At 41.5% G+C, this 19,904-nt stretch overlaps 1 protein-coding gene across 2 annotated transcripts; it reads right to left on the bottom strand.

Annotated features, from left to right (window-relative positions):
- Positions 1–976: 976 nt before the first annotated feature.
- On the bottom strand, positions 977–19,594 carry ZC3HC1 (zinc finger C3HC-type containing 1). Of its 2 annotated transcripts, none has more exons than XM_024763380.1 (10): positions 19,197–19,594; positions 17,602–17,713; positions 15,349–15,499; positions 14,481–14,564; positions 7,846–7,973; positions 6,685–6,842; positions 5,680–5,923; positions 4,636–4,848; positions 3,966–4,172; positions 977–1,417 (listed from the first exon to the last, which is right to left on the bottom strand). In XM_024763380.1, the coding sequence occupies exons 1-10, from the start codon at positions 19,340–19,342 to the stop codon at positions 1,349–1,351; spliced, it is 1,512 nt and encodes a 503-aa protein (XP_024619148.1). In that variant the 5' UTR covers positions 19,343–19,594; the 3' UTR covers positions 977–1,348. The 2 variants fall into 2 exon arrangements, with proteins under 2 accessions (XP_024619148.1, XP_024619140.1); XM_024763372.1 differs by having other exon boundaries at positions 4,636–4,878; positions 19,197–19,345.
- Positions 19,595–19,904: the final 310 nt, after the last annotated feature.

Genomic DNA, 19,904 nt, shown 5'->3' with positions numbered 1-19,904 from the left:
TCTTCAATTGGATCCTGGTTTGCACATATCAAATGTAAAAGACAGGGGCTTCTCTGGTGGCGCAGTGGTTGAGAGTCCACCTGCCGACGCAGGGGACACAGGTTCGTGCCCCGGTTTGGGAAGATCCCACATGCCACGGAGCGGCTGGGCCCATGAGCCATGGCCGCTGAGCCTGCGTGTCCGGAGCCTGCGCTCCACAACGGGAGAGGCCACAACAGTGAGAGGCCCGCGTACCACAAAAGAAAAAAAAAAAAAAGTAAAGGATATTTTTGGAACAATTGGGAATTTTGTATATGGACTGGGTATTAGATGATATTAAGGGATTATTAATTTTTGTTGGCTGTAGTACATAGAAAAAATGTTCTGTTTTTTAGAGATATAACCTAAAGTTTAGCATGGGTGGAATATTATATTACATATGTTCTTTAAAATACTTCAGTATAAAAGAAGTTATAAAACCAACCAACCACAGTCACTAAAAGAAAGTACAACATTCTGGAGAATAGCTAGTTTCCTTCATGCTCACTTTCTCAATGGGTAGTCTATTCAGTTGGGGCAGGTCAGGGTCAGCTTCTCCACCATGGACACCAATGCTCTCCAGAAGCAGTGAAAGAGCCTTGGGGAGCCCCACTCAGGGGAGCCTTGCATTAGAAGGCACATGGAGAGGGATCTCTTCTGAAGAGCCTTCCTCCCTTTGTTATAGTCTCTTATTCTGTTATTATCAAAATGAAGAGAGAAAATTATCAGCTTACCATTCACTATAACGCATCAGGAGATCTCCTGGTGATATAATGAACCACGTCTTGCCTCTGGTTTAGGAATACTTCTTTGACTAGAATCACAGATAAATTCCAGGCTTTGCAGCCAATCTGAAAACTGAAATTTTGCCTTTGTTTACTGCTCCACTGTAGTTTTCTCAGTCTCAGCTTCCTTTATGTCAGCCCGTTAGACAAGGAGGAAAACAGTTCTCCAGCTGTGAGAATCTTAACAAATATTTTATTAACACATACTGATGTATTCCTGGGATATAAGAGTCCTCAAAACACTGCCCCCACTAAAGACACTAAAAATGCTCAAGTCCTGGGTCCTCAGTTGAGTTTTGGAACCATGCACTCCTTGAACAGAGCCAGGGTCGCCCTACCTCTCCCAGCCCACATCCCTGTGCTGCAAACAGGTTTTCCCCTCAGTCAGATGCAGATGATGACATGCATGCCTTTGCAAGGGCAGGGGCTCCTTATGATTAAACCAGAATGGAGAAAAACTTAGCATCAGCTGCTCAAAAGGGAATTCAGGCTTCATTTTTCAAAGCCACTCATTCCACTTCTCTGCAGGAAGGGCTGGAATATCTTCAGGATGAGGATAAAGATTCCCACTGCCGGAATATTCGGAACACCTTCCTCGATTTCTCAGAGAGACTCTATAAATAAAAAAGCTCATTATTAGAGATTAAATTCTTTTATAGAGACAAAGGATGGGTAATAGCTTTAAGGTGTGGTCTGTAAATTTCTCCCACCATGATCTACATATGTCTAGGAGTGAGTAAAACCAGTTAATCTTATATTGTGCTACATATAATATACACCTAAAGCCAGACTAAAAATTAGGAAGCTTGAGTCTACTGTTAGATTACTGCTAACATACTCTGGAGCCTCTAAAGTAAGGCTTATGTCCTCCTCCAAGCACCCGTATGCGCCCTAATCTTTGAATGTGAGGATGACACTTGTGACCCAGCATCAGTGCAGCACTCATCTCGCACTGATTTCGCGTCTGTGATGCTGAATTGGCCCTATTCATCATCTCTTGTGAACAAGGATTCATATTTGCAAGATGCCTAGCTGGTGCTAATAGTATAATCTAAGGCCAAGGAATGAAACAAAGTTAAATGACCCTTAAGAGTTTAAACTATGACCTTGGCCTTCTCAGACTCATGATTTAGCCAGCAGAGCTAATAATAGGAAGAATCTCACTGCCACTTGATCTCGTCTGTGAAGTGACCTGAGATTCTGAGAAATGGTGTTACAGGGAGACAAAACAGTTCACTAAAAGATAAAAGTTCTCAGTGAAGCAGAACATGTGGTTCTCTCTGCCTTTGAGAGTCATAGTGAAAAGCACAGGGTCTCAGTGAGAGCACAAACATATCTAGCAAGATAATCCATAAAGTTCACTCCAATTCCTGACAGAAGATGACATTTTCACTGTTTTCTTATACTCTTTGCGGCTGAATGTCTCAATAAAATGAGTTCCAGGAGGGAAGTTTGAACTCTTGTGACTGAGGGCGATTTAGTTAATACAGTGACACAGCTGAGAGATTTAAGTTGAAAAATAGTATAAACTTTTTTCTAACTTCAAGATCCTTTACTGCAGAGCTTCTAAGTTTTGTACTTCCCAGTCATAGCAGCTGTGGGGACTCTTAAAAGACAAGTTGTTAAAACGGACCTTCAAAGGTCCTGCATGCCACGCAGTACGGCCAAAAAAAAAAAAAAAAATTAAATTAAATTAAGTTAATTAATTAATTTATCTTTGGCTGCAATGGGTCTTCGTTGCTGCATGTGGGCTTTCTCTAGTTGCGGCGAGTGGGGGCTACTCTTCGTTACGGTGTGCGGGCTTCTCATGGCGGGCTTCTCTTGTTGCAGCGCACGGGCTCTAGGCATGCGGGCTTCAGTAGTTGTGGCTTGCAGGCTCTAGACCGCAGGCTCAGTAGTTGTGGCGCACGGCCTTAGTTGCTCTGCGGCATGTGGGATCTTCCCAGACCAGGGCTTGAACCCGTGTCCCCTGCATTGGCAGGCAGATTCTTAACCACTGAGCCACCACGGAAGCCCCTGAATGCACATTCTTGGGCGTCTAGCATCACTATAGCTCCCTCCAGTGGAATTCTGTGACCCTACAAAACCATGAATCTGGGAATGCTTCTGATAAACATTTGCTGGCAAGTATTATTTTACTTTGTCCTTGGAGGGAACAGAGGTCAGAAATTATTATATTTACACTAAGCAAGTTACATGGCAAATTTGGGAATGAGCCAGTAAAGGAAAGAGAATGCAGTTTTTTGTTTTGTTTTGTTTTTTTTAAATTTTATTTATTTATTTATTTGGCTGCACTGGGTCTTTATTGCCATGCGCAGGCTTCCTCTAGTTGCGGTGAGTGGGGGCTACTCTTTGTTGCGGAGCATGGGCTCTAGACGCGCGGTCTTCAGTAGTTGTGACTTGCGGGTTCTAGAGCACAGGCTCAGTAGGTTGTGGCACGCGGGCTTAGTTGCTCCGTGGCATGTGGGATCTTCCCGGACCAGGGCTCAAACCCATGTCCCCTGCGTTGGCAGGCAGCTTCATAACCACTGCGCCACCAGGGAAGTCCAGAATGCAGTTTTTGTGATTCCTTAATGCCCACCCTCCTCTCACTTCCGTCCTTTGCACAGAGCAAACACTTGAGTTGTTTTCTCAGCTGTCATGACGGGTTTGCATTTACCCACAAGTGTCACCAGCAGCAGTCACTGCTGTGATGGCAGCTGAGGGTCAGTGCACAGGGGGCCGCGGAACACAGCAAAGTAATGTGCCCACCATAAGGAATGAAATCAAGGTCGTGGTGGTGGAGCACAGTGCTCCATCCTGACAGCTAAGTTAACTGGCCAGGCTCCAAGTGCAAGTGACAGTAACTCAGATGGAAAAAGCAGCTGCTCTGCAACACTAGCAGCAGCCTGTTATCTCTTTCTGTTTCTGTATTCCTTTTCTACTTCGAGTCATTTGAGTGGAGAAGACAAAGAGTTTATCAGAATTCGGTGGAATGCCATATGCTAAACTGCAGAAAGAATGAACCAGTCCCATGCCTGTTCTCTAGGATGCACCCAGACTGTGTCTACCTTGACTTATGAAAGCTGTGGGCAGGCAGGGTGCTAATTATAGGACCAGCCTCCTCTCCTCATCCCATAAACAGGAAGTGCTGCACATGGTCAGGGCAATGGCTTATCTCACCATGGAGTCGGTTTCAGTTGGCTGGTTAGACTCTTTGTGGGCCAAGAGGATGTTCAGCACTGCCTTCCAGCCTGGCTCTGCCGGGGTGCTGGCATCTACCTCAGTTCCACCATTCTCCCTGGTTTCTTTTCCAAATGTGATATTCACCCAAGGACACCAGTCTCTATGCTGAGAAGTGGGATCAAAGAAGCTTCGGGAAGATGTGTCCTGAGAGAGGAGGAAGAGGAATCCGTGTTAATGAAGGGCAGATACTATGTAAGTTCAGGGAGGCATTGCTGTAAATTGTCAACTCTAGAATCTCACAATGCCCACGTTTCTAGTCTTACGTTCTCCTTTAAACTTCGCCTATGTATTTCCCTCTCACTTTTAAAATTCTTTAACTCCCTTTGTGTTAAACCATCCCTTATCAGGTCTATCCTCTTTTCTCACTACTGTCCCTTGGGCAAGACAAATTTATTACATTGCCAGAAGATGTCCCAAAGAAACAAATGGCAAAACCCTTAAATTTTTTTTCCCTCTGGTCACCCAACTGTCCCATCTTTAAACTTATTCTCATGGCCTCCTTATAGCCACAGGACCAGTCTCAGCTCATGCCTGCTTCTCTGTGCTACATGGTGAGGGCTTGGGTGCTGCTGTGCTCAGGGACCTCCACACATGCAGGCAGACTCACCGAGCTGCTGGAAGAGCAGAGGCGAGCCCGTTTGGCTCTCCGAAGAGGACTAGATGGCACTTCTAGGCCAGTGGTGTCTCCTGTTCCCATGCTTCGTGTCACTGGGCGGGTTCTGGTGGTGGGGCTAGCGGCCTCTGGCTCAGGACGGTCAACAGGACTGGAAGAGTCCAAGCTTCGAGTTCTAGAGACAATGGGACCTGGGCTCCTTTCAGCCTGAAGGAAAGGGGAGATGATGGAAGTACCCTAATGACATTAATGACCACGGTCAGGAGAAATATTTCTAGAAGCATGTGAAAGCTAATATTTTTAAAACTATAAGAATTTAGTTTCTGAACTGTTTACATAACTAAACTCTTCAAAGAATATTAGATTTCTATACAAAATAATGAATTTAGCATCTCCATTGCAACTGGTGATAAAACCACTCTGTAATATTCTTGTCAATGCGGTTATAAGTGAAGTTCAACCTAAGTTAATTATACAACCTAAGTTAATTTCCAACTTTTCTGCCAACAACACTTCTGGTAAGAATGCTGTTTTTAAAAAGTCCACCCTGAGCGCTTCCCTAGTGGCGCAGTGGTTGAAAGTCCGCCTGCCGATGCAGGGGACATGGGCTCGTGACCCGGTTTGGGAAGATCCCACATGCCGTGGAGTGGTTTGGCCCGTGAGCCATGGCTGCTGAGCCTGCGCGTCCGGAGCCTGTGCTCCGCAACGGGAGAGGCCACAACAGTGAAAGGCCCGTGTGCTGCAAAAAAAAAAAGTCCACCCTAGGACTTCCCTGGTGGTCCAGTGGTAGTGGTTAAGACTCCATGCTCCCAATGCAGGGGGCCCGGGTTTGCTCCCTGGTTAGGGAATTAGATCCCACATGCTGCAACTAAGAGCCCACATGCCGCAACTAAAAGATCCCACACACTTCAACGAAGATCCCATGTGCTGCAACTAAGACCCGGCACAGCCAAATAAATAAATATTTTTTAAAAAACAGAATAAAATTTGAAAAAATAAATTAAAAGTCCACCCCAAACAAGCCAACTAAGTCTATACCTGCTCTGAGCCTGGGGAAAACGTGGCATCCTGGCTCCGAGTCATCATCCTCCGAGGAGAATCAGGCACCAGAGAGAAGCGCTCCGGCCGGCACTCAGAGCCTGGGATGGGGGAGCTGGTCAGACCAAAGGAGGCATCCAGGTCGCTCATGGATGACTCGATCTGCTGGAAGCCCCAGAGTCCCACCTTCCTCATACACTGTGAACATGTTATCAGAGAGAGCTGCATGGGTTCCAGCGAAGAACTAGGTAGGAATAGAAAAAAAAGTGCGTTTTCTCAGAGGATAACATTTTCAAGGGACTAAGCATAATGATCTGTGAGTATGCTTCATCTCATCAAACAAATCTCTGAAACAGGCCAGGGGACTGGGAACCACCTCCTCTCAGGGCCCCGCCCTCCGATCCTAGGACCCAGCTTCATCATCTCTCACGTATTTCCTACAGAAAGATCTAGGGGCCTTAGCATGCTCTCTATGGCAAGCCTATTTTAAAGGTAAGTTTTATAAATTTCTCATGTCCCTTTTAAAGTTTGTCTGTGTAAATGAAAAGTATTGCTTAATCTACCAAAGAAAGCATATTTAAAGTAAATCAAAATTGGTCTGACAGTCTTCTGTCTCAGAGGGAGTCTGCTGAACTGAGCAGCTGGAATGCAGACACCAACTTGGGGCCTAGAGGATTCCAGCTGGTGCTTCCTTCCGTACTTCTTATCAATTAAACTGATTTTTCCTTTCTAAAACTAGAAAGGAGCTTCACTGTTTATAGGAACACGAATTCCCAGCTGGGAAGTGATAGTAAAAGAAACAAAGTTCAGGCGTGTTCAAGAATTCCTGAGTTCTAATTCTGGTTTTGTTACTCATTCTTTCTATCCCTCCTCCACCCCCTTAGTTTTTCTTTGTCACTGTTTTTCTCACAGGAAACACCATGTGATCTCCAAATGCTAGGAGTAACTGCTGTGTGTGGGTATATAATGTTGTCACAGTTTATGTCCCCAGGCAAATTCACTAACCTACACGCCCAGCCACACACGGAAAGAATACAGGCAGTGACATGGATTTGGATGATGTCTGAACCTAGTTTGGTTGCAGTTTTTCTCTCATCAGTTCCGTGATCGAGTTCATCTTCAACCAGGTTCAGGAGAAGACTGATCTTGTCTTCTGTCAAGCACTACAAAGGAATCAAGAGAAAAGACTTAAAGTTTCAACCACCATGAAAAGTCATAGATAATGATGTACCTAGGTGGTACAAGGCAAAAATCATGAAATAAATGACAAACACGAAAACAATTCTCTTCACTGGAGAAGACTTACTTCCAGCACAGGCTAAGGTATCACACAGAAGCTTCCTGAACTGCCCTGGATCTGCTGATTGAGAAAGGGAGCAGTGTTCCTGGAACTACCACATCTTCTCTTAGTACTAACTTGTTTTCAAATCACCAATTGCATATTTTCCCTGAAACCTGTAAACTTCAAACCCAAATAATCACAACAGACTACTACTAATTTCTTGGCCTGGCAATGAATTTACTTTTGACACCACAAAAGACCTTGCCACAGTCTTTACTTTTGTTCTAAGAATAAGAAAGCATTATGACAGGGTGAAAACACTTTCATTGACTAGAGACAGGAGGACATTTATAATAGGCATCAGAGGCTAACAGTTTGGTGCTAAAATCCATAATAGCTTCTCAACTTGAAGAAGCAAAATAATAGCTTCTATTTCCTACAGTAAAGTTTGTCTTGACAGAATACCCACAGGATGATGAAATGGGACAGTAAATATTCAGTTTCAAAGTGCAGATAGGACAGAGCATTTCAAAATTTCTATTTACAAGGGAAAAGGGAGTTTATAACTTCTCCAGCACTCTCTTTTGGAAAATAGTATGCGATAAACCATATGAAGCCACATTTCAGTATCTTCTGTTAAATGTTTAAGTAACAAATTGAGATAAAATTGAATTTACGCCACTTAAGGAATCCCATCTAAAAGTTTAAATGGAACTCACTTATTTAAACCCTCAAATCCTCTTTACGGTAGAGATTGAAAAAGGTCAGTTAAGAGACAAACAAGTAGTTCTCTTCTTAGCTATCTGTAGCCTCTTGTCATTAAAAGAAATGATTCATGTTGGCGACAACTGAAGGCCACTGTATGCTAGCCAAGAAAAACTCACCATAGTTTTTAACTCCTCTGGCCTCAGGGAAGGAAGCTGGAAGTCCAAGTGACAAAGGCTGTGAAAACGATCTAGGAATTCACTAACAAGAACCGCAGGTTCATCCAATGGCAACATCCCAAATCGATCTGTGGAAAAAGTAAACTGGGAGATTATATTGGTACAAATTATAAAAAATAAAAAGCATGTATAGAACAACAGGGGAAATGTAAATTGATGATATTCGATGATATTAAGAAATTAACAATAACACCTAGACTTGTGATAATCAATTAAAATAATGTAACTGAAGTGCTAAAAATAGTTCCCAGTGTACAGTAAGTGCTATGTATCACAGTTACTTCATCATTATTATCATTATTTATCGCTTGTTTTTTAGGATTGTTTTAGGTATTGTTTTCAGGTTTAATCTCAGTAATGTTTTATTTTCCTTAAGGGCAGAGACAATATCTCACAAAATTTACAGATTTCTCATTACTCCTACCAATAGATATATATATATTTAAATTTATTCATTATTTTTGGCTGTGTTGGGTCTTCGTTTCTGTGTGAGGGCTTTCTCTAGTTGCGGCGAACGGGGGCCACTCTTCATCGTGGTGCGTGGGGCCTCTCACTGTCACAGCCTCTCTTGTTGTGGAGCACAAGCTCCAGATGCGCAGGCTCAGTAGTTGTGGCTCACAGGCCTAGTTGCTCTGCGGCATGTGGGATCCTCCCAGACCAGGGCTCAAACCCGTGTCCCCTGCATTGGCAGGCAGACTCTCAACCACTGTGCCACCACGGAAGCACCCAATAGATATTTGCTATTATTAAATAATATTAATTTTCTGATGCTAAAAGATCAGTTATCAGAGTACTGATTTTTATTTCTCAACAACAAAATGATTACAGTATGGTTTTTAATATCATTTGATAGAGCTAAACTTCTAGTACTTTGGGTCTTAAAATGATTACAGTTTCTTGGGTCCCAGAATCAAATGCCCTAATATTTAAAATCCTTATCATCTCACTCTAATACTACACTTTGGTTCCTAGAAACCCCATAATGCAATTTTCAAAAAAGAATTAATTTACTTGATGGGGGCAGGGAAATCCTTTCACAGTGTATATGTATATCAGATCACCACATTGCATACTTTTTAAAAAAATAAATTTATTTATTTATTTATTTTTGGCTGCGTTGGGTCTTTGCTGCTGCGCGTGGGCTTTCTTTAGTTGCGGCGAGTGGGGGCTACTCTTCGTTGTGCCGTGCGAGCTTATTGCAGTGGCTTCTGTTGTTGCAGAGCACAGGCTCTAGGCACATGGGCTTCAGTAGTTGTGGCGCACGGGCTTAGTTGCTCCGCGGCATGTGGGATCTTTCCCGACCAGGGCTTGAACCTGTGTCCCCTGCATTGGCAGGCAGATTCTTAACCTCTGTGCCACCAGGGAAGCCCCCTGCATACTTTAAATATCTTACAATTTTGTCAATTATACTTCAATAAAGCTGGAAAAATAAACAATAAAAGAAAAAGAAATTACTGATTTTTTTGGATAGAGCTGTGATAGTACTTTTGTGATTATGTTTATTTTTTGGCCACACTGTTCAGCATGCGGGATCTTAGTTCCCAGACCAGGGATCAAACCTGTGCCCCTGCATTGGGAGCATGGAGTCTTAAGCACTGGACCACCAGGGAAGTCCCTGTGATTATGTTTAAAAAGCAGAGTCTCAGGAAAGGTTTCTTAGAAGAAGTCAGGTCTAAGCTGAATTGGAAAGACCAACAACAGTGTGTAAAAGTAAAGCCCTAGAGGATAGCACATGTGGGGAATTCTAAATAGTCTCACAGGGTTGGAACACAGTATTCCTGTGGGGAGACTAGTCGGAGAGAAGGTTAAAGTATAGACAGCAGCCAGACCATGATTTTATTAATGTATGTGATGAGAAACTACTGGAAGATTTTTTAAAAGGAAGAAGTGAAAGTGATATTATAGACAGTATGTATTAATTTAGAGCAGAGACTAAGGGGTCAGTCTGGATGCAAAGAAATAAGCTTAGCAGACATTAAGGTGATTTAAAGTAGTAATCCCTCTAAGATATGAGTGGCATAAGGATGGAGAGAAGGAGCATCAATTTTGAATGAAGGAACACTATCAAAGCACACCAACATCTGCATAATGGGAGACACAGAAGAAGGACAGGGAAAGGGGCAGAAAGAGTATTTGAAGACATACTAACTGAAAACTTCCCAAATTTTATGAAAAACAGTAATCTATACATCTAAAAGCTCAAAATCTGTGTAAGCAGAGAAGGGAAGAGCGAATATGCTAAATAGAATCAGAGTAGGTAGGAAGTGTACCAAGTACAGGAAGGATTGATTAGCACTTGTGATGACACATAACTTGGTGAAAAGGGTGTTCGAGTTACAGTCACACACAACAATCATGTACAAAGATGGTTTGACAGGAGGTTCTAAAATGAATAAGCTAGTTTTCCCAAATGGAAAGTTAACTAGATAAACACTATCCCTCATCTCCTAGAAGACTAAAATTTTAGATGGCCCTACTTATTATAAAGCTTCAAACATGCTACATGTGACAACATGGATTAATTAAAAAAAAGTTGACTCCCCTTACAAAAGTAGGTTGCAGAATATATATAGAATGATAACATTCATAGAAAATTTTAAAACAAATAAATAGTGCCATATATATTGCTTCTAGATACATGTAAATGTTGTAGACATAGAAACCATGTAAGCAAATCATGGACACCAAGTTCAGGATAGTAGTTATTACAGGACAGGGAGGCAGGGAATGAGATTGGGGAAGACTACACAGCTGTATCTGTAATTCTTCCTGATTAACAGAAAGAAAGCAGGGTGGGGTGGTTTTGCAAGGATAGCAAAATGTTAGTATTAGGTGGGGTTGGGTGGTAGATACAGAGATGTTTCTTATATTATTATTATCTACAATTTTTTCTCTACTTGAAACACTCCACAATTTTAGAAATTACTCAAAAAGTTAAAAATAAAACAAAGAGACACTTTCTATATTCAAGGGTAACAAAATATTCCTTAAGAGTTTATCAAATTATTTAAAGTTGAGACTTCCCTGGTGGTGCAGTGGTTAAGAATCCGCCTCCCAATGCAGGGGACACAGGTTCGATCCCTGGTCTGGGAAGATCCCACATGCCGCAGAGCAACTAAGCCCGTGTGCCACAACTACTGAGCCTGCGCTTTAGAGGCCGTGAGCCACAACTACTGAGCCCTCGTGCCACAACTACTGAAGCCCACGTGCCTAGAGCCCGTGCTCTGCAACAAGACAAGACACCGTGATGAGAAGCCCGCGCACCACAACAAAGAGTAGCCCCCGCTTGCCGCAACTAGAGAACGCTTGCGCACAGCAATGGAGACCAAACGCAGACAAAAATAAACAAATAAATTAAAAAAATTTAAAGTTGTTGCAAGCAACCAAATAGGTCAAAAAAGTCATTAATTTAAAAAGATGTATCATTTTACTAGAAAAGTCAGGTAATAAAAAACTGAAATCAATGAGAAAGGTGTGGACTTTTAAAAAGTGAGGTTTAATAATAAAACAGAAACACGTCCTGATGACCAGTGGCTTTGGTTTAACAAAACTTGGGAGAAGAAACCAGGTCCCAACACCTATCTGATCATCTTCTAATTCAGGATTTGGTCTGATTGTTACAACCCTAAGAAAGTACCACTAAAAACCTATGAAGGGAAAAGAGTGAACAGAGAAGAAATTAATCCCATCATGAAAATGTCTTCACATAAGTTTAAATATGTGTTTTACAATTAATGTATGTGTATATTTTGTCTACTTTAAAGTATACGATATGCTCAAAATAATCAGTCCTAATAAATTAGTAATTGTAATTTAAAATGTTTACAGTGATTTAATTTAGTTTGTAATTATTGGTAAATGTTAGAAAAAAATTACCTTCACAATTTTATTAGATATGCTTAATAAATGCAAGCATTAAAGTATAAATAGTTGAGGTGTTCTTTTCTCCACACAAAAGTCTCTTGAATGTCAAAAAAACAAATCAAGGGGGCTTCCCTGGTGGCGCAGTGGTTGAGAGTCCACCTGCCGATGCAGGGGACACGGGTTTGTGCCCCAGTCCGGGAAGATCCCACATGCCTCGGAGCGGCTAGGCCTGTGAGCCATGGCTGCTGAGCCTGTGCGTCCAGAGCCTGTGCTCCCCAACGGGAGAGGCCACATCAGTGAGAGGCCCGCGTACCGCAAAAAAAAAAAAAACAAATCAAGGGATGATATAATTGGAAGGTCATATTTGAGATCTATTTAGGAGGTAGAATGGATAGGACCAGCTGGTGATGATAAGGAGGGGCATCTAAGGTGACTTTCAGGTTTTTGGGTAGCATAACTGGAGGGGGAGGTAAGTAACATCTACCAAGATGGAGACAACATAAGAAGTGAATAAAGTTTTAAGCATAAGATGAAGAAATCAGTTTTGTATATTTTGAGTTCTAGGTACCTGTAAGATTTTAACTGGAAATGTTTAGAAGGTAGTTGAAAATATGAGTCAAGTTCAAAAGAGAGATCTGAATAGAAGTCAGAAGTCTTCAAGTAGGTAGCTGAAGTAGCTGAAGTCACAAATGGGACCAAGAAAGTAGAGTGTATTGTACAACATGGGAAATACAGCCAATATTTTGTAATAACTATAAATGGAAAGTAACCTTTAAAAATTGTACAAAAAAATTAAAATGCAAAAAAAAAAAAAAGAAAGTAGAGTGCATGGTAGCAAGAGTTCGCAACCACCAACATAGGCCTTAGCAGATAGAGAATCTATCTCTGCCCTGGGTGCACTGGACAGAGAAGATTCAAACACGCATAGGACTGAGTTTTGTTATACTACACCGTGAAACAGCTAGGCCAACAGCAGGAAATCCTTGTTATACAGTCATTTTCACTTTAAAAATTTTATTTCTTAATAATTTCTTTCCTATCACCTCTTCACATATCAGTAGATGGCACTCTACGGTCACTTTCCAACTATTTTTTCCTCTTAGTGGTCACTCATGGAATATTCCTGGGCATCAGTGACCCTGGAATTAGCCTGAGCTGTCCTACTGAAATAAAAAACATACCTACATGGAGCTGATTTCCTGTCAAGCATGAAATAGATGAATTAATAGTGCTGCATTGTAAACATGGGTCCAAAGAGTTTTGTCCCTGGTCTTGGTGAGCCCCCTGGCGGGCTCGGCTGTTGAAGCTGGTTACTCAGCAGGAATATGCCAACACGACCAGCAAAATAAAAGCAAATCCCACTTGAGACTACGTCTTGGGCTCCCTTGTTCTGAAGCATTTTGTGCACACATCAGTGGTTTCTGATTCGAGAGAGAGTGCGTACTGCCACAGCCCTTACATGAGAAGGACAAGAGGAGCCTGCACCTGGCCTCTCCAGACCCCTTACCATGGGGCAGTCTTTGGCTGTGATGATATCCTTACTTCAGTGCTACTGATATATTGTGCTGTTTTACTGTAAAAAACTGTAGATTTGTGATCACTCTAATGTGGGGTCCCGTGAGTCTTCTTTAGCAACTGAACCATATTTAACTGCCACCGTTAGTGCCATTAGTGTACCAGGAAGCCTGGGTAGAACATGGGGCTGTTTGCTCTGGTGGGAAAAGCAGAGAGTCTGAGATCAGATAAAACCATGGTCATGGCTCCTCACTAGCTGGTTTTAAGACTTCTGATTCTTGGGACTTCCCTGGTGGCACAGTGGTTAAGAATCCGCCAGTCAATGCAGAGGACATGGGTTTGAGCCCTGGTCCGGGAAGATCCCACGTGCCGCAGAGCAACTAAGCCCGTGCGCCACAGCTACTGAGCCTGTGCTCTAGAACCTGCGAGCCACAACTACTGAGCCTGTGCGCCTAGAACCCGTGCTCCACAACAAGAGAACCCACCGCAATAAGAAGACTGCGTACCACAACGCAGAGTAGCCCCTGCTTGCCACAACTAGAGAAAGTCCACACGCAGCAACTAAGACCCAAGGCAGCAATAAGTAAACAAACAAACAAATAAATAAATAAATAAAATAGTAAAAAAGATTTCTGATTCTCAGTTTCCTCACCTAAAAATCAGGTTGATATCTACCTCCCAGGGCCCCTGAGAGGATTAAACGGGATAATGTATGTACGATTAAACCTTTGGCATATCAAATGCACTTAATAAATAACACAATAAGTGAATGAGTATTAGTTCTCTTGTAAAGCGCAAATAGACAGGAAGAAAAAGAAACTTCAAAGGCTAGATTTTCTCAAAGAAATAGACAATATGAGAAACGTAATGACCAGGGGTGGCGATGAACTGGGAGATTGGGACTGACATATATACACTAATATGTATAAAATAGATAACCAATGAGAACCTGCTGTATAGCACAGGGAACTCTACCCAATGCTCTGTGGTTACCTAAATGGGAAGGAAATCCAAAAGAGGGGATATATGTATACATATAGCTGATTCACTTCGCTGTACAGCAGAAACTAACACAACACTGTAAAGCAACTATACCCCAATTAAAAACAAATAAACAAACAAGCAAAAAAACAAAACAAAAGAACCCCGCATTGACCAAGAAGAGATGGTAAATGGGAAATTTTGTAAATAAGTACCTGGAGAGGGGCTGTCTGGCCAGAAACAGAACTTCTCATGGGCAGTACACAAGGCTTTCTTCAGCTCAGCACATCGCTCCTTATCTGAAACCCGAATAGATAACAATGCCTTAAAAACAATGTCTTGTATAGATTCAAAATCCAATGACCAAAAGCCTTTAAGAGTATAGATACAACTAAGAATTAAAATAACTCAGAAAAAATTTAAAGACATGAAATATTAGCAACTGAATCATCTTAATATTTTTCACAAAACAAGTTCTAAATCAAGATTCTGAAAGCAATAACAAAGGAGATATCATGTATCTTATAAGGCAGGCATTCCAAAATGTGAGCCTTCATAAAAGTCCTGTGTCTCTTAGCCTAAGTATAAATTTTGGAACTATAAAATAAACATACTGCTGTTAGTTTCCCAGAATACACAAAGTCAGGTTCACTCTAAAGTAGCTGAGCTTTAAAAAAAAAAAAAAAGTAATGACTAAAGCTAGTAATTAGGGTGAAGACAATCACAAATTCACCTTGTTATATACAGAAGTACACATTCTTTGATCAAACACAAGTGACTGGTCGTTTCAGAAAAACTAGTATAGGGCTTCCCTGGTGGCGCAGTGGCTGAGAGTCCCCCTGCCAATGCAGGGGACATGGGTTTGTGCCCCAGTCCGGGAAGATCCCACATGCTGCGGAGCAGCTGGGCCCGTGAGCCATGGCCACTGAGCCTGTGCGTCCGGAGCCTGTGCTCCGCAACGGGAGAGGCCATAACAGTGAGAGGCCCACGTACTGCAAAAAAAACAAACAAACAAACAAAAAAACACCTAGTATAGATATATTTTGAATATGGAGAAAAATGTAATTTGTACTTTATACTTACATCTGTCAAAATCAAAAGCTGGTTGTAAAGTGGCACAGAGAAAAGCTTGACAGCTGGAGCACTTCAGCATATCACATTCAACTGTGACCCAGCCATATTTTGCACAGACCAGTGGAGACAGCTCAGGGGGCTTACCTGCCCATTTCAAAGAGTATTCACATTAAGAAAAACAACATGCACGTACATTAAAATGAACAAGTCAGAAATGAAAACTTTAACTCAATGTATATAGGAATAAACACATTAAGAGGAAAAGCAACAGGAAGCCCTATGTATTTTATATGTTTTAAATGTTTATTTTATTATTGGTTGTGGGGTACAGTAGAAAAGCCATTCGCTTTTGCTTAATATGAAATACTAGGGATTTGAAAACACTAGTGAAAGCACTGGGATTTGCCTAAGCAGTAAGGGATGGTGAAGGTCAAACAAGCTAAAATATTTTATCACTCATCTCTGCTCTCCTATTGTATCACATCCACTTTTGCCTTCTGAAGAATAAAGTCAGTAAAATTAATAATATTCATTATTCCTCCCTACCCCAAATTTGATAGTTATATACTAACGTGTGTGTGGTACGTGTGTTTTAAGTAAGCTGAGAGCATCAAGAGCATCTGTAAGTATGTGCATGGGAAATATGTCCTAAAATATTTATTGATCTTTAATATTCAACACTCAGCTTTTTCTATTTTACCTATAGAACTCTTGTTTTACAGAGCACAGGGGAAAAAAAAAGGATAAAACATAAAAGATGCAGGAAAGTTCTATATTTTTACAAGGGATATAGGAACTTGAAAACATTCTAATAGCAGCAAAAGGAGGACTGAAGGCTAGAAACAGAATCTAAATATAAATGTTAAAGGAGTTTGGATTATGTAGAATAAAAGTAATAGAATCACTTAACTAGCTTAAGTTAAATAAATAATTATCATATCAAAGTGGCAATCAATTTATATCCAATGGGAACAAAAAAACAACAAAAGAAAATGATTTTAAATGCTTTGTCAATATCAGGAATTAATCCAAGGAACAGGAGTAGAAGCATGGTTAAAATACTTTCCCCTTCCTGAACAATTCAGTCCTAAAGCCACCAGGTGGTGAGCAAGGCAGAGGATTAAGCCAGGAGGTGGGGAGACAGCTCATCGCATGGTGTCAAAAGCCAAAAAAAAAAAGCCAAGTCGGGTAAAGAGGGAGTCCATACAGAGGGGGGCCTACCTTGGGGTGCTGTAGCCAAGTGGGGTGTAAAGAGCATCTACATGGGGCTCCCACTCACCAAATCAGGGGCAACTAGAATCTCAAAATATATAATAGTAATGGATTATGACCCATTGAATAAAAAAGGAAATCATGAGTCCATGCTGCTACAATAAGTTACATAAAGTTTGATGAGGAATGTAATATTTACATGGTTTCAAAGCACATCCCCACAAAGGTTTAATTACAAAGGAGGAAAAAGCTACTTTACAATGGAAAACACCGACAGACACTCCCTTAATCAACTGATCAAAATGATGATCGAGGGTAAAGGGACAGATCAAAATCATGTGCCACCTGACAGGATGCAATGAGAACACAGCGTTACTTCTGTGATATTCCTACATAACCTGAATCTAATCATAATGAAACATCAGACAAATGCAAGTTGAGATACACTCTATAAAATAACTGGCCTACGATCTTCAAAAGTATCAAGCTCATGAAATTCAAGGAAAAACTGAGGATTCTCAACTGGATCCTTTTGCTATAAAGAACATTATTACTACAATTGATGGAATGATTATGATGTAAGGGTTATATGGCAGTAATTTATTATGTGAATTTCCCAATTTTGATGGTTTCATTGTGGTTATGTAAGAGAAAGTCCTTGTTTGTGGGAAATATTTGGGGGTAATGAGGTGTCACTTTGGCAACTTACTTTCAAGTACTCACATGGAAGTTCTTTGTAACCTGTGCAATCTTTCTATAAGTCTGTAATTGCTTTAAATTAAAAACACTCTAGCAAATAGAAAATGGCAAAAGTGATGTGATGTCAGTTGAGACCTAGCTTCTATCTTGCTCTCTCTTGCTTGCTCACTCTGACTGAAGCCCGCTGCCACGTTGTGAACTATCCCTGTGAAGAGCCCACGGAGCTCCAGCCAAATTTCTTACCAAGTTTAATTCTAAAAATTAAAAACATCAGAGAAAGTGGTGTTACTCCTAGAAGAATAATTCCAGAAGCAGGCAGAAAGTGCAACTCACTCAAACCAAAAAGGATATAGAAAAGGTTTCCACTCTGCTAAAGAAGGCTTCTTTGCTTCTAGATTCCAATGGAGGTTCTTCTGCTCGGGGTGATCCATTAACTGACTGGAGTGTGGCAGATGTGTCCTTCCTAAAATAAAGTGGCAGAACTATTGGTAATCCTTTCAAGGCATCACTTTGCCTAAACGTTTTTTATCTAGCTTCTCTGCACATTGTATCATCAATCCCGCCACTCTGGATTTTAACCTTTCTAAATATCATTTCAGTCAGGTAATTTTTCTGTTTAACACTGTCAATAGTTTCACAATACTTACTAAGCAGAATCCAAATTCTTCAAACTGGCATTCAAATCTCCACAGTTTGGCCATAACTAAGTTTCAAGCAATTTCTACCTTGACCATACTCCACTAATCCTATACTGGCAAACTATGCTACCTCACTCATTGCTCTCCAACAGTATTTTGCATAATTTTTGTAAACACAAAATAAGACTCAAGGCTTCTGTGCATTATCCAATTTGAACCATCTTAGAAATTTAACTATTTTAACAGCAGAAAATGACAATTTTGATATTTCTACCTGGATTGATCCTTGCTATGCACTTCTTCCCCAAAGGAACTAATTTGAAAATTTAAATCAAAGTAAAGAATTTTAGCTATTTCATGAAAAAATTCAAGGAGAAAAAACCCAGCAAAACAATTCTTTTATATTCAGTGAAAGGCATTTCAACAGCACCTGGGAAGTGTAGAGGGAGGAACTACTGAAGACAAAAGTAATTTTATTAAAAGTAAGATTACACCAACTATTATAACTCAAAATAAAGTAATTTATTCTAAGAATCTTTCTGAGAGTGACAGCCTCAGGGAGGTATGGATCTTGGAAAAAATTCAGAGCTTCCATAAACTTGGATAGAAAAAAATGACATTTATTTTGGTATCCTCTAACTGAAATGTAGCATTTTCCTCCATTATGAATGAAGATAATTTAAAAAACCACAGTAGCATCAGCAGTACCTGTAAATTTGTCATCAATGGAAATCACAGGTATTTTGTCACCACATTATGGTTGTTGCACATGTTTTGAAATACCGTTTATGCTCTCGCTACTTCAAAATTATGGTAGATAACAGACCTATTACTAGATATTATTTAACTCTTAAATAATGAAGCGTTTTACTGCATCACTTTTTTTCTTTTACTTCTTGATAACTGCATTCCAACGTAATTGGTATCCTTTATAATCCTATGTAATTTACTTTATGCATTTAAAAATATAATTCTCAGAAGGTGTTCATAAACTTTACCAGGCTGCCAAAGGTGTCTAGGACTTAAAAAGGTTAAGAAGTCTCAGAGGAATCAGGTGCGCATATTCAGTTCGCGGTCCTGTCTTTTTCCTTCCTCCCAAAACCTGTCTTAAGGCAAAATTGCGCCCAGTACCTCCCGAGCAGAAGATTAAAGCCGACTGAGCGAAGGAACCCCAGTCTCTTCAAGATCCCAAGCCGCAGCCATTCCCATCGCCCGAGTTACAGACCCAGGGTATCCTACCCTGGCCTGAGTCCCCCAAACCCTTTCCAATCCGCCGTCGACAGACCCAAGGTGGACTCGCGGACTCACGCTTCGGCGCCTCCCTCTTCCGGGGCAATCCCCTCATCTATCAGCTGCCGGACTTTCTGGGGAGTCTCTTCTGGGGAGCGAACAACCGCACTACAATTCTTTTCGACCCCCGCGGCAAACGTTAGCCCCTCTGTGGGCGCCGCCATCTTGGTCCGTTTCCGAGTTGCTTCCCCGCGCGTGTGAAGGCTCAGGAACTTCCGTTCTGAGCGGTTAGGATCCTCTCTTGGCTTCCCACGCGTTGGCCCAAGCAACCTGCCGGGTGTCACCGCCGGGCCCAGCCCTTCCTGGCCATTTTAGAACGAGGTAGGGACTTCCCTGGCGGTCCAGTGAAGACTACGCGCTTGCATTGCAGGGGGTGTGGGTTCCATCCCCTGGTCGGGGAGCTTAGCTCCCGCATGCCCTGCGGCGTGGCCCAAACAAAACCGAGGTAGACCCTCGCGGGAGGGCTCTGGTTAAACACCAAGATTAGTCCTTTCTTTTATGTACGAGCATACTTGGCTTGATAAGAGGTTTTTAGAGCGCTGTCTTTCCGAGTTCAGCAGGGTTGAGGGGCCCAATTTAGTCTTAAGGTAATTAACTGATAAGACTCTCCTAAGTTTATCTTTTTACATGTGAGGGAATGGTGACAGTCACTTGAGAGTAAATAATTTAGAATCCTTAGAAACCGTGTTACGGGTGGGTTTAGAAGTCTGGCGTTTGCCGTTATCG

The sequence above is a fragment of the Neophocaena asiaeorientalis genome, unplaced genomic scaffold, assembly GCF_003031525.2.
Source record: "Neophocaena asiaeorientalis asiaeorientalis breed wild unplaced genomic scaffold, Neophocaena_asiaeorientalis_V1.1 scaffold681, whole genome shotgun sequence".
NCBI lineage: Eukaryota > Metazoa > Chordata > Mammalia > Artiodactyla > Phocoenidae > Neophocaena > Neophocaena asiaeorientalis.
The sequence above is the reverse complement of the archived record's forward strand: the minus strand, read 5'-3'. Positions and strand labels throughout refer to the sequence as shown.

Coding starts and splice junctions, on each gene's coding strand:
- ZC3HC1 (XM_024763372.1), bottom strand. CDS start 19,342: ATGGCGGCGCCCACAGAGGGGCTAACGTTTGCCGCGGGGGTCGAAAAG. Junction 14,565..15,348: donor AGCTTTTGATTTTGACAGAT/GTAAGTATAAAG, acceptor TTCGGGTTTCAG/ATAAGGAGCGATGTGCTGAG. Junction 6,843..7,845: donor CAGAGGAGTTAAAAACTATG/GTGAGTTTTTCT, acceptor ATTCCTTTGTAG/TGCTTGACAGAAGACAAGAT.